This window comes from Chrysemys picta, chromosome 2, assembly GCF_011386835.1.
Source record: "Chrysemys picta bellii isolate R12L10 chromosome 2, ASM1138683v2, whole genome shotgun sequence".
In the NCBI taxonomy this organism is placed as follows: domain Eukaryota; kingdom Metazoa; phylum Chordata; order Testudines; family Emydidae; genus Chrysemys; species Chrysemys picta.
In genome coordinates this window covers 60463395-60481411 of record NC_088792.1, presented here as the reverse complement: position 1 = coordinate 60481411, position 18017 = coordinate 60463395, and the positions used below count along the sequence as shown (strand labels likewise).

General features: G+C 41.3%; 2 protein-coding genes across 2 annotated transcripts in view; one reads left to right on the top strand and one right to left on the bottom strand.

Annotated features, from left to right (window-relative positions):
* LOC101931388 (ATP-dependent translocase ABCB1-like) overlaps positions 1 to 18017 on the bottom strand; it is a 432036-nt gene that overhangs the window by 277584 nt on the left and 136435 nt on the right. The window lies entirely within an intron of this gene.
* Positions 1 to 18017, top strand: part of LOC135981317 (ATP-dependent translocase ABCB1-like) — a 49513-nt gene that overhangs the window by 5087 nt on the left and 26409 nt on the right. The window contains exons 3-13 of the mRNA XM_065583279.1: positions 1967 to 2144; positions 4073 to 4186; positions 6511 to 6621; positions 8397 to 8522; positions 9016 to 9219; positions 10116 to 10286; positions 11630 to 11788; positions 12694 to 12933; positions 15055 to 15201; positions 16154 to 16258; positions 17472 to 17549. Coding sequence (XP_065439351.1) covers positions 1967 to 2144; positions 4073 to 4186; positions 6511 to 6621; positions 8397 to 8522; positions 9016 to 9219; positions 10116 to 10286; positions 11630 to 11788; positions 12694 to 12933; positions 15055 to 15201; positions 16154 to 16258; positions 17472 to 17549 — 1633 coding nt within the window. The remainder of the gene's footprint in view (positions 1 to 1966; positions 2145 to 4072; positions 4187 to 6510; positions 6622 to 8396; positions 8523 to 9015; positions 9220 to 10115; positions 10287 to 11629; positions 11789 to 12693; positions 12934 to 15054; positions 15202 to 16153; positions 16259 to 17471; positions 17550 to 18017) is intronic.

Genomic DNA, 18017 nt, shown 5'->3' with positions numbered 1-18017 from the left:
TTCCTCAGGTTTTCTAAACTTTTTATCATTTTTGTTGCTCTCATCTAGACTTTTTCTAGTTTGTCCACATCTTTCCTAAACCGATGCACTACTCTGGCAGAGGCCTCACCAGAGACAAGTAGAGTGGAACAATTGCCTCCCATGTCTTAAATATGATACTCCCCTGAGTGCACCCCAGAATATTATCTTTTTCCACAACTACATCACGTTGTTGGTTCATATTCAATTTGTGATATACTTGAATTCACAGATCCTTTTTGGCAATACTACTGCCTATCCAGTTATTCCCCATTTTGTATTTGTGCATTTGATTTTTCCTTCCTAAGTGTAATACTTTGCACTTGTCTTTATTGAATTTCATGTGGCTTATTTCAGGCCAATTTTTCCAATATTACATAAGAATGGCCATATTGGGTCAGACCAATGGTCCATCTAGTCCAGAATCTTGTCTTCTGACAGTGTCCAGTGCCAGATACTTCAGAGTAAATGAACAGAACAGGGCAATTTTTGAGTGATCCATCCCCAGATTCTGGCACTCAGACGTTTAGGGACATCCACAGCATAGGTTCCACCCCTGACCATCTTGGCTAATAGCCATTGATGGACCTAGCTGCCATAAGCTTATCTAATTCTTTTTTGAACCCAGTTATACTTTTGGCCTGGCAATGAGTTGTTGACTGCATTATGTGAAGAAGTACTTCATTTTGTAAGTTTTAAACCTCCCACCTATCAATTTCATTGGGTGACCCCCAGTTCTTATGTTACATGAAGGGGTAAATAACAGTTTCCTATTCATTTTCTCTTCATTCATTTTCTAGACCTCTATCATATCCTCTCTTAGTCATTTCTTTTCTAAGATGAACAGTCCAGTCTTTTTAATCTCTCCTCAGATGGAAGTTGTTCCAAACCCCTAATTATTTTTGTTGCCCTTTTGTGTAGCTTTCCTAATTTTAATATATCTTACTTGAGATGGGGCAACCAGAACTGCACACATTATATGAGGTGTGAGCATACCATGAATTTACATAGTGGCATTATATTTTCTGTCTTATTAGCTATCCCCTTCCTAATGGTTCCTAACATTCTCTTAGCTTTTTTGACAGCTGCTGCACATTGAGCAAATGTTTTTGGAGAATTGTCCATGATGTCTACAAAATCTTTCTTAAGTGGTAGCAGTTAAATTAGACCCTGTCATTTTTTATGTATAGTTGGGATTGTTTTCCAATGTGCTTTACTTTGCATTTATCAACATTGAATTTCATCTGCCATTTTGTTGCCCTGTCACCCAGTTTTGTGAGATGCCTTTGTAGCTCTTTGCAGTCAGCTCTGGACTTAACTATGTTCAATAAATTGAGTCATCTGCAATTTTTGCCACCTCATTGTTCACCCTCTTTTTCATATAATTTATGAATATGTGAACAGAACAGGTCTCTGTATAGATCCTTGGGGGACCCTGCTATTTATCTCTCCCCGCTGTGAAAACTGACCATTTATTCCTACCCTTTGTTTCCTATCACTCTTATCCCATGTCTTTGCTTAAGAGCCTTTGGTGTGGGACCTTGTCAAAGACTTTCTGAAAGTCCAAGTACGCTATATCAACTGGATCACCCTTGTCCACACGCTTGCTGAAACTCTCAAAGAATTGTAATAGATCGGTGAGGCACAATTTCCATTTACAAAAGCAGTGTTGAGTGTTCCCTAAGATATCATGTTTATCTGTGTGCCTGATAATTCACTCAGAGCAGCTACGTTCAATGAAATAACACCAGAAGGCAGACCTACTGTTGACAATTATGGGCCAGATCCTCTGTTGATGTAAAATCAATGAAACTGTGTTGATTCACACCATCTAAGAATCTAGGCAATTGTTTTTTATTGCAGAAAACCCTGGAAGCATGAAAGGAAGCTAGGGAACTGAATGTCATCTGGGTACATACCAGATTTAACATTTATCATCTGTTTTCAGATATGATGTTAACCTAGAGAATGCTAGGAAAGTTGGAGTCAAAAAATCCATTACCACCTACACATCTTCGGGTTTCACAGAGTTTATTTTATTTGGAGCCTGTGCTCTTGCATTTTGGTACGGAACCAAACTCACAGTGGAGGAGAAAGAGAATTATGACATCGGACGTGTGTTAATTGTAAGTACAGCACAGTATAGTCCGATTAGCTGAGGCAAACTTTTTAATAATGGTCTATAAATTAGAGAAAATGCTTTGTTGTTTAAGTACTGCATAAAAAGATCTATAATTTCTACTCGGGCACAAAGTACCCATCAGACTAACTGTTAAAATATGTTTAATATAAATCAACCGAGATGTTGAATCTACATATTTAAGATCTCAAAGTTCCATAATAAATATCTCATTTGGTCACTGTCATGCTGTCTGGAGTGGTTCACGACCCTGAGTGCCTACCTCAGGGCAGGCTGTCAGAAAACAGGGCAGAAATCCCAAAATGGTGGTGTGTTCTATAATTAGATTTCACCAATCCAGTAACAAATGTGAATTCCTGGGTCACTATACCAGTCTTACCATGGAGAGACAGACTCTCCAGTCTGTCTTGCCACCCAGACCAACTTGACTTCGTGATAAAAGGTCATTTACACCAAAAATCACACCACATTCAGGTTGCTTCCAGTCCCAGAGACTAATCACTTACCCCAGATCAATTAGTATCCTAGATTTTATACCAAAGACAACGCTGGTAGACAATTCTATAGTAAACTAACTAAAGGTTTATTAGCTAAGAAAAGGTAATAAGAGTTATTGAGAGATTAAAGCAAATAAAATGTATGTACAGATGAGTCAGCCTATAATTCCAAATGGTAGCAGAGATGTAGTGATCTGCTAGTTTCCCAAAAGTATCTCCTGGTTACCCAGAATAGCTAAGGGAATCTCCATCTCCATGTTCATTTATTCTGCCCTGTTAGTATCCAAACAGCACAGAGATGAAGGATTTTTCCCTGAATCCATACTCATAGTTTTCTTCCCACAGAAAACAAGCTGACATGGTCAATACCCCTGTGGGCTTTTCCTTTGATGGCAGAGAGTGAGAAATACATTTGGAGTCTTTGACCTTCGATCATCACACACAATGACCACTTGCTTTGAAATTAACACTTTTCTGTTAAAGTTCTTCATTTGCATTCCACAAGACTTCTTTCTCATTTGATGGGTTATTTACCAACAGGGGCATACACTATGTGAACTTTTGCTACAGTATTATAACGGGATCCAGATAAGTGAAAACAATGCATTACTTAAAACAATGCATTAACATCCCATTAGTTTTCATGAAGTTTAAACACCAGATATATTCCTATACATTTAACAATCACTTTGCTCTATACTAAAACACAAGTGAATTGACCTGGCTTCCAGATATGTGATCTGTAAGCATTCAGGGAAGTCTGGGGCTTTGGCATGAGCTGGCACTTGTTCTACCAGTGTCACATCCATGTGGCCATATTTCATTTTTTTTTAAATCCCTGCAAGGGATTATTGTACTTTACCAATACGTTTAGATTATTTTTCCTTTGGAAAGGAATAAGGCCCTGATCCTGCAAAGACTTAGGTACGTGCTTTATGCACTGTGAGTAGCCCCATTGATTTCTGATGAGAACTTGACTTCAATGGAACTAGTTACAGTGTATAATGCTAAGTGTGCGCTTTGAAGGATTGGGGCCTCAGGAAACTGGATTAACTCTCTTTGAGGACGCTGAGGTTTTAAATATTGCAAAGAGATGGAGAGATGTTTAATTTCACTATTTATTCTCTTCATGGGAGTTAGTGAAAGCAGCAGCAACAAAAAAAGCTAATCCAACTGTTAAAAGGCATGTGGCTTCACACAATAGCTACATTCACCACTTCCTGTGTCAAATCCAGTGAAAGAATAAAAACTGGGGGAGCTGGAAAAATGCAGCCTGAAATCTTAGTTTTGATTTTCTTTTTTATATTTTTTCTGGAAAAGCTCTTACAGAACTACCAGGATTACCGTGACATTTAGCACTAAGGAAATTGCAGGTCTGGAACCACTGTACGCTAGCTCCTGTTTTTGTTCCCTGTAGGTATTATTCTCTCTGCTCCTTGGCACATTCTATCTCGGCCAGGGCTACCCATACTTGGAAAGTGTTGCTAATGCTCGAGGTGCTGCCTATGAAGTGTACAAGGTTATCAGTAAGGTACTTAATGTCACTTTTCTAGCAGTCTGAAATTTCTGATTTATTTCTCAAAAAATTCAAAAAGTGGATGAACTCTATAGACTCATACCATTGAAAACAGAAATAAGACAACATTTCTATTCATATTAATGAGCATTAACCAAAGTCCTAAATGTGTTTATTGCAAACTTGGGGGAAATTCAGATCTATAGTTCAATTTTACAGATTGGGGCCCTGTCATAATTATAAAGGGAAGGGTAACAGCTCTCCTGTGTACAGTATTATAAAATCCCTCCTGGCCAGAGACTCCAAAATCCTTTTACCTGTAAAGGGTTAAGAAGCTGAGGTAACCTGGCTGACACCTGACACAAAGGACCAATAAAGGGACAAGATACTTTCAAATCTTCGGGACGGGGGGAAGGCTTTTGTTTGTGCTCTTTGTTTGGGAAGTTGTTCGCTCTTGGAACTGAGAGGGACCAGACATCAATCCTGGTTCTCCACATCTTTCTAAACAAGACTCTCATATTTCAAACTTGTAAGTAAACAGCCAGGCAAGGCCTGTTAGTTTTACTTTGTTTTCTCAACTTGTAAATGTACCTTTTACTAGAGTGTTTATCTCTGTTTGCTGTACTTTGAACCTGAGGCTAGAGGGGGGTCCTCTGAGCTCTTTAAATTTGATTACCCTGTAAAGTTATTTTCCATCCTGATTTTACAGAGATGATTTTTACCTTTTTCTTTAATTAAAAGCCTTCTTTTTAAGAACCTGATTGATTTTTTCCTTGTTTTAGATCCAAGGGAATTGGATCTTGATCCACCAGGAGTTGGTGGGAGGAAGGAGGGGGATGGTTAATTTCTCCTTGTTTTAAGATCCAAGGGGTTTGGATCTGTATTCACCAGGGAATTGGTGAAGAGTTTCTCAAGGCTTCCCAGGGAAGGGAATCCACTTGGGAACAGTGGCAGCGGACCAGATCTAAGCTGGAAGTTAAGCATAGAAATTTTCATGCAGGCCCCCACATTTGTACCCTAAAGTTCAGAGTGGGGAAGCAGCCTTGACAGGCCCTCTTTCCTGTTTTATTTATTTTTTAGAGGAAGTGGTGAAGAGCTAAGTGAAATGACATTGCTCTTTAAAACACAAGTATATGGAGTAGACATGATTTCAGTTCAACTGCTTTTGATTTGGAGATTAACAGTGCTGTTGAAAGCTATGGTAATACTGTTGCTGGGGAAGAGGGATGCCACACTTTCAGTAACTAACTCTTAGAATTTTGTACAGCAGTTTGTTATATATCTGCAGTCTCAGGTTCATATTAAGTTAGAACAAAGGGCTGCCTTTTGTCCTCTGTTATGGCCATAAATGCCTATTGGTTTCAGTGAGGTTGTGTGGATATAACAAAAGGTGGAATTTTGCCTAGAGAAACTAAATTAAGGGTGATCAAACTCTGTGTAACCACCTCTGGAGTTGGTTGTTCCTGACCTATTACACTAAGCTCATCTTTAGGGGACTCGCCCCGGACTACAGCAACAATGGCTACAGAGGCTCAGGACTCTGTTTCCCATATTGCCTAGAGTCTTGGATGGAGATAGAACAAGCTGGAAGCTACTACCAGAACCAATCGGAAACCAAAACTCAGAGACAAAGGGTTTGGTTTTATTTTTGGTTTTGCTGGTCTTGGAGTAGAGCATAGAGAGCCTAGGAGGTCCCCATTAAATTTCCCATTCCTACTCAAAGAGAAGCTTTGAACTCTGCTGGTGGTTACTGGGTCATTGAAAAGTGTCAGTCCAACAGAGATCAGCAACCTGGGAAGTGGAGGAGCAATTCCAGGCCAGGCTATTTAGCGCCGGGCTAATTTTCCATTGGACTTCAGAGCAGGAAGCCTCAGGATGATGGTATCTTTTTAGGGGTGAAGACTTTGTAATAAATCCCCAGTTTGTTTATTTTGCTCATGCATTTTAAGCCTACCAACAATTACAGGCTGCATCATTCCTCCAAGAACTGATTCTCAACCCACATTCTGCCTAGGCAGATGCTGGGAGGGAGCTAAGGGATTTGGGCCCATTGTAAATGTTGGGCGATGGATGATTTAAGGTATAGTTAATGTTTTATTATTCTAGTTCCTCCTGTTCTTTCCTTGTCCCCTATCCCAAAATGCTTTGCAAGGTCTACACAAGGATTGCATTTCACTGATATGCAGAATCCTCTGGGGCGAAATACAGCAACCAGTGATCAGTTAAATTGCTATGTAGTGTTGCAGTGTTTCTTTTACCGTTCTAAAGAACTTATCCATCTAAAGCCACAACTGTAAAATCACAGAAATGTGTAATACCTTTTCAAAATCTCTCTTCAGCACCATCTTCTAGATAGCAGTGCCAAAGAAGGATACAGACCAGACCAGCTCAAAGGAGAGATTGAATTCAAAAACATCCATTTCAGTTACCCATCTAGACCTGATGTTAAAGTAAGTGATCTTATTAAATTCATCTTTGCAGTGAAAAGCTGCTGCCATTATCTGTGTGACTAAAAAGAAAACTGATATTTTATCAATTTAATGTGTTTATTTTAATTCAGTTTTTTTAAAGTGTCCATCCTGTACTCTGGGTATTTATGCACCACATTGTAGTCTAGTTGAAAAAATATTGGGTGAAGATTCAGGAGACCAGGATTCTATTCCCAGTTCTGCCACGGCCTGCAAAGTAACACTTGGCAAGTTACTTCACCTCTCTCTTCCTCAGTTTCCCCATCTGTAAAATGGGGATAGTAATACTGACCTCGTCTTTAAAGTCCTTTGAGATATATGGATGAAATGTACTATGTAAGAGCTAAATGTAAAAGCTAAATGTTGTTATTATAACAGTTATAAGAATACAACAACAATGCAGGATGAATGTCCTTCCAAAACTAAATTTTTGTCTTCACCACCATCATCCACCTTTTCTTCATTTTCACCTGCTGGAGAAAGCAAGGGAGAACAAATGGTGCTTACAGCATAATCTGAAAGTGAGTAAATTTGGCCTCTGGTGAATTGAATCAGAAGCAAATTCTTCTTTCAAGCTCCTCACCAAGAATGCCTCACCTCCAGCCCTCATGTGGTTAAACCCAGAAAGCTGTTTGTGTCAGTGTTTCAGAAGATCTCAGCTGCTGTGATATCTCATGTGGGGAGAGGTAATCTTAGAGATAGCCAGGACTCAACCTATTTTAAGGTTAAAGCCATTATTCTAAATCACTCCTGACAATGAAATGGAAGCCAGTGTAGATCACAGAGCATGGAGGTAAGATTCTCCCTACAGATAATGCCCTCTAAGAAACAGACTGCCATATTCTCCACCTGTTGAAGTTTGTGAGGCGAGTCATCTTATTGTACAGTCCCATGTGTGATACTTTGCAGTAATCCAATACTTCTCTCTGGATTGACATCTGTACCAGAATTGAAAGTTCAGAACCTTCTGGCCAAGGGTAAAAGTCAAACAAAATGCTATTCGCCACTACTGCTTCCTGCGTGCAAAAGCAGCTGTGGATCCAACAGGTTACAATCTCAGTTGAGTGTGCTGCTGTTAGCGCTGCCATTTCTTCTGATGGGTTCCTCCAACCTACAAGCATAAACTCAATCATCTCTGAGGTGAGTCACAGCTGATTTGCCTGCATCTAACCCACCCTGTAACTTGCTGGCTAAGCCAGTCTACTTCTCCCAGCTGGGTCTCATGAAACAGAGACCTAGAGCTATGTTATCTGAATATTGAAGACAATGTAGTCTGTACTGTCTCACTGTCTTCCCCTAATGACATTTATCAAATTGGATAAACAGACTGAGGTAAAATGTTCCTAAACGTGAACATAGCATCAAAAGTGTCATTACTCCATGACTAGTACCTCCCTAGTAAATTCTAGAGATTGTCAAACCCTGACTCTTCATTCCATTGGGGATATTAAAACACCCACTTTGTTTTCAGAGCCAAAGGTTTTTTCTTAGGGCAGTCTTTATAGAATAAGAATAGAACAGAGCAAGATTGTTTTTATTACTAATAACATTTTCTTGTCATCTTCAAAGTGCTTTCCAACCAGGATTGGAACAAAGGACTAAAAGCAGGCCTGGGAATTCAGTACACTGTTAGACCAGACCTCTCATTATTGGCTTGATCATGATGCCAAGCATCTTAATGGACCTTTTTCTAAACAAACCATTTATTTAAGTAGCTCTATATTTATTGGACTAACGTATAAAGATTCTATTTCCAGATTCTCAAGGGCCTGAACCTGAAAGTTCAATCGGGGAAGACCATCGCTCTGGTTGGCTCTAGTGGCTGTGGCAAAAGTACTGCTATTCAGCTGCTACAGAGATTCTATGATCCAGTCCAAGGAGAGGTTAGTTTGGGTGAACTGTCGATATTCCTGGCTACTAGGATGAAGATTAGTTTCCTGACTAGATTACACCTATACTTTAAAAGGACATTACAAAAAATTGGATTCTTGAAAGAACAAAAGATACGTAGCATCCAACGAAATTCTGAAACTGATTTTTCATTACTTGTATGCCATGATGATGAGAATATTGTAAAAACCTAGATAGGACTTTACTGATATTAAGGGAAGTCAAAATTTGGATTTAAATATTTGGGGATATTCTTTTTGTTTATCCTACTCCTTCCATTCTTCTAGTCTGAGGTGATTGTGAAGATATATTTTTAATTTTTCCTGGTCATTTTGTTTAAATGTTATTGCTTTATTCCATGTGAGAAGCTGCTAAACAAATACTTAAGTCAATAATTATTATCATTGTTATTCTACCATTATAACAACTAATTATTTTAAACATAATACATTTCCCCAAACTCTTCATTTATGCCTTTCCACTCAGGTTACCTTAGATGGACGAGATATTCGGACACTTAATATTAAGTGGCTAAGAGAACATATTGGCCTTGTAAGCCAGGAGCCTATTTTGTTTGCTGCAACAATAGCTGAGAACATTCGCTGTGGCAGAGAGGGTATTACTGATTCTGAAATTGAGAAAGCAGCTAAAGAAGCCAATGCTTTTGACTTTATATCCAGACTGCCTGAGGTGAGTTCATGTACTTTTGAGCACCCTATAACTATGACGGATTCTTTGCTCTCTCTCTCTGTCTCTCTCTCTCTCTCTCTCTCTCTCTCTCTCTCTCTCTCTCTCTCTCGGTTCTTCTGAATTTTTGTGGCCCAAATTCTCTGCTGGTGCAAATAGATGGTGCTTCACTAGCTTTTCACTGATGTTTTGTAATTTATTTCAATTGACAATTTGGCCCACAATGTTCTTAATTTATAATACTAGCTGTATGTCATGTGTCAACATTTTTTAATAGGGTGGATAAGGAATTTCTATGGACAATGAGAGATTTTTCAATTTACCAGATTGTTTTTATTCTGTTTTCTTCTGCTAGGTATTATTTATCTTTTCCCACTTCCAATATTCCCATCTTTTGTATTTGTTTTTTAAACTGGGTTGAGATTGGCAAACAAAATTGCTTTGATGTGTCCTGAGTAGTCACTGGTTAGTGTTGTTAGCCAATCAAGGCTGGATTCCTTCAGCCAGTTCTAGTTTGTCTGTTTTTTCACTTCAATTGCTTCTATTTTATAATAATTGAAAAATCTAATTTTAGAGTACATTCTTTAAGCTAATAGAAAACCATCACACCACATACTAATGCCTGTCCAACTAGAAGGTGAGACAGAGCCAAAAATGTAAACCGATCGTTAGGAATTTTAAACTGTCCTCTGCCTCAAGGGGAAAAAATACTGAATGTAATTGGCCAAGACAGTTCTTTTAGAAGTAATTATTCTTAAAGTGTTTATTGGAGCATCCATCATAAAACTTTTAAAAGGGGGAATTTCTGTTTGTGATAGTAACAATAAAATGGGGGTGGGAATGTAAAAGGATTTCAACTGACCCCTTCTGCAATCTCTGTGCTCCTCTGGTTTTCTCAGAAATTTAACACCATGGTGGGGGAAAGGGGAGCTCAGCTGAGTGGAGGGCAGAAACAGCGAATTGCTATTGCCCGTGCCCTAGCAAGGAATCCCAGGATTCTGCTGCTGGATGAAGCCACGTCTGCTCTGGACACTCAGAGTGAATCTATTGTGCAAGCAGCTCTTGATAAGGTAGGAATCCTATAGCTAGAGTTATCAATCAGTATTAAGAAGCACAACAACCATATGGCAAGCATGACATTAAAGGCTATAGCCTTATTACGGAGACACGGAGATGTTAATGTTGAAAGTGCATACTGCTTTTGGGTGCATGATCTGCGATGCCCAGGACTCAATATTTCAGAGAATTGTGCATTATACAGCGCTATATATCTTAAAAGCACATCTCCCATTTATTTCAGTTGCAGCTGTGAATGCTCAGCAGAGACAGGGCTAGAATCCAGTTCTCTAGGGCAGTACTCAACTGCTATAACAATAATGAGACCATCCTTTCTTTTCCTGCAATCCCCTGCCTCATTCACTACACACCTTACTACTTCTGCAACAAATAAGGCAAGTTTCCTGCAGACAAGAGCATCCTTTACTGCATAACTTTGATTCCTTCCATAATCACTGTTCATTCTACTCTCCCTACTCTTGTTTCCTGTGCCTGGGGCCACAACTCCCCCTGACTATAGGGAGGAGAAATTGCAGGCAAAGTCCTGCTCAGCTCCCACAATCGTGGGCTGGAACATGCTTAGTCTCTCTGTGGGGATGGTGCATGTGCACTCCTGTCATACAATGCAGCGAGCTCAGACTGTCTCTTTGGGGAATTTAGCTGCTGAACTCTAATAAGTCTCTACTGAGCACATGCAAATTGAGATTTTCAGAACCTCATAACTCGGCCAAATTTGGGCAGATTTTCATGGGAATGGTAAAAGGCACGTCCCTGATACCAGTGAGACATGCCCATCTCCTCCAAATTTCAAGTCCCTGCTCTCAAGCGTTTAGGTAATAAAGCTTCTCAATTCAACAGTAATAAGAATTTTTTAATATAGGCAAAACAACATTATTTTTCTCTAACCTCATTCTGAGAAATGATTGAACCATTTTTGCTGAAATTTAATAAAAACAAATCAAAATAAACAAACAAATAAAACAGTCTGAGGCAGATACCAGCATGGAAACTTTCAGCCCAAAGAATTAAATCTTGGCAAAGTTATAAGCATCTGACAACAGGTCTTACAAATGGAAGCATCAGGCAACCTTAGCTATAGGCATTGGTACCTGCTCAGCCTATACAATTAATCCACGTTTCCCTGTCATTATTATAAACGTGGATTTTGTAATCAGAAATGTCTTTTGGTTGTTAAATCAGACAGCATGCATGGAAATAATGATCAGCTATAAAGGGGCAGCAGGGCTTTTACACTTGTATTTTCCACACTATCGCTGTGCCGTTAGGTAGGGATTTTCTGGGTTTTTTTCAACCACATTTTAAAGAAAATCTCTCTTTTTTTTTTTCCCCCTGTAAGGTTAGGGCTGGATGTACCACCATTGTGATAGCTCACCGGCTCTCCACAATCCGGACAGCTGACATTATTGCTGGATTTCACAACGGTGTTGTTGAACAGGGAACACACAATGAACTCATGACACAGAAGGGTGTCTACTATTCTCTTGTGATGCAGCAGGTAATGAGATGTGATAGAGCACTCCTGACTAAATGCTTCAGATTTATTGGCCATCTCTCTACTGCAGAAAATTATCTGTATAACTCACTCACAGGTGCTGATTTTTGTATTTGCTGGTGGGTGCTCCTCCGTCCCCCTCCCCCTCGACCTGTGGACAGGGCCTCGGGGGTGGCAGGGAGGCTAAGCATGGGTGGGACCTCTGGGCAGAGCACAGGCGAGCCTCAGGGGGAAGAGGCTGAGTAAGAGCGGGGCCTCTGGGTTGAATGCGGGTGGGGCCTTGGGGAGGAAGAGGCCAATCGGGGGAGGGACATTGGGGTGGGGCCACAGTCCAGGTGCTGGGGCCCACAAAAGATTATCCAGCCCTGTGAGTGCTGAACACCTCTTAAATTTTTTTTTGGTGTCTGCTTGAGCCACAGAGCACCCAGAGTGTCAGCGCCCATGATCTCACTGATAATGTTGCTGACACATGCAGGTTCTGCACTCAAACGGCTGGGCCATTTTCGCTTTGCAGTTTCTGCATGTTTTCTAGTTGAGTGAAAGTTGATCAGTCAATCTTGTTTATGAGTTGGAAGTCGTTGTTTTTCCATCGGTAGCAGTGCTTCACATTTACCCAATGTAATGAGTCAAAAACATAATTGAGCAAAAGAGGTGAATGACATCATCACAGAACTATATAGATAGTGGGGCGGGGGGGGATATACAGAGCCAAATTCTCTGCTGGAGTAAGTTGCAATTGCACCAACTTATACGGGCAGAGAACTTGGCCAATGCAAATTACAATGTGAAAGTGACCATGTAACCAAAGTGTTGTTATTTTTGTTTGTTTCCATACCAAGTATACTGTTCCTTCCCCTTGCTGCAAACTGTCTTGTGACTGTGTATCACTGTTCTTTGCTTGTCACTAGGGTCATGGTGGAAACACTCAAAATGAGAGGTCAGAAAGTGGTGAAGAGACAGAAGATGAAGACTATGAGGAAGAGAATCTAGATGATCTCAGGATGGAGAATCTGACTGATCTTGGTGGTTTTGAAGAACCAGGAATCATTGAGATGGGAAGCATTCCCAAGAGATCCAGAAGACATAAAAGCAGAAAGACCTCTTCTAAGAAAAAGTCATCTGAAAAGAAGAAAACAAAGGAGAAAGAGGTTAATGTTAAAATTCAGTTTAATCCTAAAGTTTAGTGATAGCTAAAGAATAGGAACAAAGGTCATTGTATTTTCTTTTTTAAAAAGGTCTTAAGCCTTGTCACCTTTGCTATGATCCTGCCATATGCAGCATTGACCTGGGTGAATACTTGAATTGGGAATCTTCAGGGAAAACAAAGATGTAAACAAATCAGTCTCACCTCTTGAGACAGACCCTAGCTCCTGTCCCGCAGGGCTAGCTGGGCTTGGCTCCCTACTCCGGGTGTTGCAACCTCAGAGGTTGCAGCGCTGCTCAGGTTTGGCCCGGCCCCCCTGATGAGGGGGGGTCAACCGGGCCAAATTTGTAAGAATGATGTTGCAACCATGTGCACCAGGTCACAAAGCCCGGAGGGGTGAGCTGAGCCCAGCCCACCCAGTGATCCTTAAACTCATTCAGATGACCCAATTTTGGGTCGCAACCCACCAGTGAAGAAACCCTGTTTTAGGAGCTCTTTTTTATTATAGTACAGTCTACTGGTAGAACACGATGCAAACAATAAGCAGCAACTGGATGCATTCTTACAATGTACCACCCAGAAGTCCAGAACACACTTTTTATCTATTCATAACCGTTGCATTTGGGCCTTGTCAAAGGAAATAGATGGCAAGATACATGACTTCAGAATTCAAACTGTTTGCAGTAAAGTGAAGAAATCAGATGGGAAGACATGAAATTATTTATGTCACGAAGTTCAGCAGACTTGTATGGTTGAAGTGTGGGCAGGCTTTTCCAGTCTCTGAAACACAGGCAAAGATAACCAGGCGAGGTCATCGCAACTGGCTCAAAACCTCATCTAATAATTTGTACCAGTTCCTATATTTTCATTTCATTTTCCACAACTTCCTCAACAAATGTATGGACATTTTGAATAGTTCAGTGAAGCTGAATTGAGCTGCCATGTATTTTTCAAGGGAGATGAAGCCTAAATCACTGTTTGATATGCCTTTTCCATGCATCTGGTAATGATTCATAGTCGGTATTCTGTAAAATACAAAACAGACTAACATACTAATTGCCAATTGTATTACTGCTAAATGCTAAACTAATTCTTTTGTGCTCAGAACAGTGAGACTTTTAGGTCATGTGACAAAGTTCCTCCTCTATACTGGCAGATCCTGTGCTTATTGGCGGATTTTCTTGCCTCAGATTCACCACATGGGTTGGGGAACAGCCCAGAGACCTTCCCCTCTGGAAGACCCCACAGTCCAGATCAATTGGGAGGTTTGGGGGGAACCCGGGCCCGCCCTCTACACCGGGTTCCAGCCCAGGGCCCTGTGGACTGCAGCTGTCTATAGTGCCTCCTGTAACAGCTGCATGACAGCTACAACTCCCTGGGCTACTTCCCCATGGCCTCCTCCAAACACCTTCCTTATTCTCACCACAGGACCTTCCTCCTGGTGTCTGATAATGCTTGTGCTCCTTAGTCCTCCAGCAGCACACACTCTCAGCTCCTTGCGCCTCTTGCTCCCAGCTCCTCACACTCGCACCACAAATTGAAGTGAGCTCCTTTTTAAAGCCCAGGTGCCCTGATTAGCCTGCCTTAATGGATTCTAGCAGCTTCTTCTTAATTGGCTCCATGTGTCCTAATTATCCTGCCTGCCTTAACTGGTTCTAGCAGGTTCCTGATTACTCTAGTGCAGCCCCTGCTCTGGTCACTCAAGGATCAGAAAACTACTCATCCAGTGACCAGTATATTTGTCCTCTACCAGACTCCTGTACCCCACTGGTCTGGGTCTGTCACAGTCCTTATAATGATTCATGTGTTAAAGTTGCAATCCACGGTCACTGACCCTATTTGACATTTCACTGAACTATATAGACCCCATCCCACCCACCCCCCAGTTAGCCTTTTGTTAAATTTATGCCTGCAGATTTTTTTTGTCTTGCAATTGCAGTTTTAAGACCTTAAATTACAGAGCGGCAAATCTTCAATATGTTTGCTCATTCAGTGTGCACATTGGAGGCTGGGGCGAATTATCTGTGAACAGTTGCTAGGACAGTTTATTGATTTACCCCCTAGCTGAGGGAATTGCCATGTTCCATAACTTTCAGGGAACAGTTGAATTTGCTCTCTTACATAGGAGGAAAATCTCCCTGCTGTGCCTTATTCCAGAATTCTGGCTCTGAACAAACCTGAGTGGCTGCATATATTCTTTGGCGTGATTGCTGCTGCCTTCTCTGGTGGCGTCCACCCTGCATTTTCTGTTCTATATGGAAAAATCATTGGGGTAAGTTCAGAACTGTATGGTAAACTAATTTGAGCCAGGCACAAATGCAGAACTTTAAATCCTGCCTGACCCTCCATCTAGTCGTCTCTAGTGATGCCTTAGAGCCTCCTTCTACTTCCACTGTCACTGAACTCTACATGTTTTTCCTTTGACTTTAGTAGGAACTTGATCAAGCCCTTGATCTCATCTCCCCACTTGAGACTTCTTGCCTATTTTCCAGCCGTGTATTTGGAATGACTTCACCTTTCCAGTGAAGCAAATCACCTTCCCTTATCAAACTCACAGTTTTCATTTACCACTCTCCACTGTTGTGCAGACTCCCTGCCTTGTACCTGACCCTGCTCTTTGCATTGTACCCATTCTTTTCAGACAGTAAGCTCCTTCAAGGTATCTTGCATTCCAACATGGTTGTAAGTACCAGGGACATCCATGGGACGGTCTGAATAATTAACCCCTTAATTCCTGAATCATTACAGGAAAGAAATGGAGTCTTCCTTTGGATTCCAGTATATGATTGTTGGAAGCTACTAGGAGTTGGAGCAGCAGCCAGGGAGAATGGTTGGAGCAAGATGTTTAGGGAATCTTTTATCTTCAGGCAAGAGAAGAGGGGTGCTGTAGTCAGCTGGAGGGGAGGTCGATGGTCTGCCGGAGTGACAGCATTCAGTGAAAGGCAGATAAGAGCTGGTGAAGTGGCAGCCTGGAGGCAGGGTTTAATGGGACTGCAGCTCACAGGCAAATGTGGAGAGGGTCTGGTGGAGGGATGGAGAAGGAGCAGCTGATGAGAGGCAGGTCAGCCGGGAGAGGTGGAGTGACCTCCTGGCCAGCAGCAGAAAGCAGAGAGGTGGCAGAGTTCAGTGCTGGGGAAGAGCTGAGAGAAGGTGAAGTTCAATAGTGTCTACAGTGTTTCCTGAGCTATTGTAACTGGTGATCACTTTGTGCTTTTCTTACATAGGCTTTTCAAGAAACAGATGCTGAAAAAAGGAGCAAAAACACCACATTGATTTCTTTAATGTGTCTTGTACTGGCAGTGATCAGCTTAGTAACACACATAATCCAGGTAAATTTCACTATATTGAAAAGTCAAAGCTGAGTATCTGGTCACATACATTATGATCAAGATTTTCAGATCTCGTTGAGAGGTATGTTGGGGACATAATGCAACTTTGTATTCACTGTGTTTCTTAGAAACTGTTCCAGAGCCAAGCCACACTGAATGACTCAAGTGGCTGGTATGGAATACAGAGCCTTACCCTTCCCGATTGCCAGTTACAAAGCAGCCCAGGGCCTCAATGCCTGAAAGGTGCTGCTGACTGTTCTGTGTCCTAGGGGGAATGCGTTTGGGCACAGACCAGTTCCACTACATTGGTGTGTATGTTACAAAAAACACCGGCCCAGTCAGCACTGTTAGATAGCAGAGTGAGTAGTGTTGTGGAAAAACAACCACACGTTGTGTTTGGATCAGAACACAGCCTGAGGCTTCCTTTATTAATTACAAGCGTGCAGGGGGTGACTGGTATTGGAACTGTCCTCCCGATTTGAGAAACAAACAAGCTTTTAAAGCTTAAAACCACAAACAAATTACACATACTTTTCATGTTAATTACCTTATTTGGGCTAAATTGCAAAATTTATACAGGCCAAAAATCAAGAAGAACAATCATCTCCCTTATTTGGCCTTTTGTGTTGTTGTTATTCCCAATCTAGTTCTTCTGTGGTGTGACTTTTCTAATGCTTTCATTGCGGTTATATATTTCATAAACTTGGCTATTGCAAATGTATTGTGTTTGGGGACTTTCCATTTCGCCTTCTCATGCCCCCTATACACAGAAAGCCATTGTTCTGTTTTGGGGACTTTCCATTCCGCTTTGCCTCCTTATGCCCCTTACACACAGAAACAAGCTCGGCTAATACTTCAGGCCAACTAGCTTGACCAAAGTTTTAAAGGCCCTCTTTAGATTTTCCTCTACAGTAGTGAGGCTAAGGAATGAGTAAGCAGGGAAGGTGATTCCACTGCTGACCTCTGCAACTTGCTGCAGAAGCATGTGGGTGGGGCAGTACGATGAAACTTCAGTTTCCAGGAATGTGTGTGGTACCTTTCACCAGCTTGAAATTAACATGTCAAACCATATCCCAAAACACTGTGTAGGTTCTGTAAACTGTGTGGCTGAATGGTTAAAATATCATCACATTTACAGCAGGTTGTTCTAAATATGACTGTACAGCCCAGCACATTCAATTCAACTGTTTTATTTCCCATTCTCCTTTTTCAGGGATTCACGTTTGCAAAGTCTGGGGAAGTTCTGACCAAGAGATTGCGATCTTTGTCATTCAAAGCATTGCTTCAGCAGGTATGGGCCACGTTTCTGGGTCAGAGCAATAGACAGCAAATATGCAGCACTCCTGCCATGTGAGCGAGATGGCTTTTGTGGGCTGATGTTTGTATAACACCATGAAAGTTTCTGGTTCCATGCAGCCTGTGTAGAGCCTCCCTCCAATACCCGATGGTCATGATATAAATGTTTAGATAAATAGGTTTAGGTCTGTTTGCATCAAACTCCATAGCAAACGGACCATATCATAACAGGTATAGGGTCTCAAAGCATTATCTTTGCTCACTAGAGTGGTTTCTCTAGTCAAGATGACCAGCTGGATCGGGAATGTTTTACAATAATACTGTTGCAACATGATTCTCCTTGGATACTCCCTGCTGATGGATCCCTGGGAAAGGACACACCTCTATTTGTTCCTTGCAGAGGATTCTCTGTGGGTAAACGATTAGGCACCCTGCACACCCATTGGTAGCACTTGGTATCGCA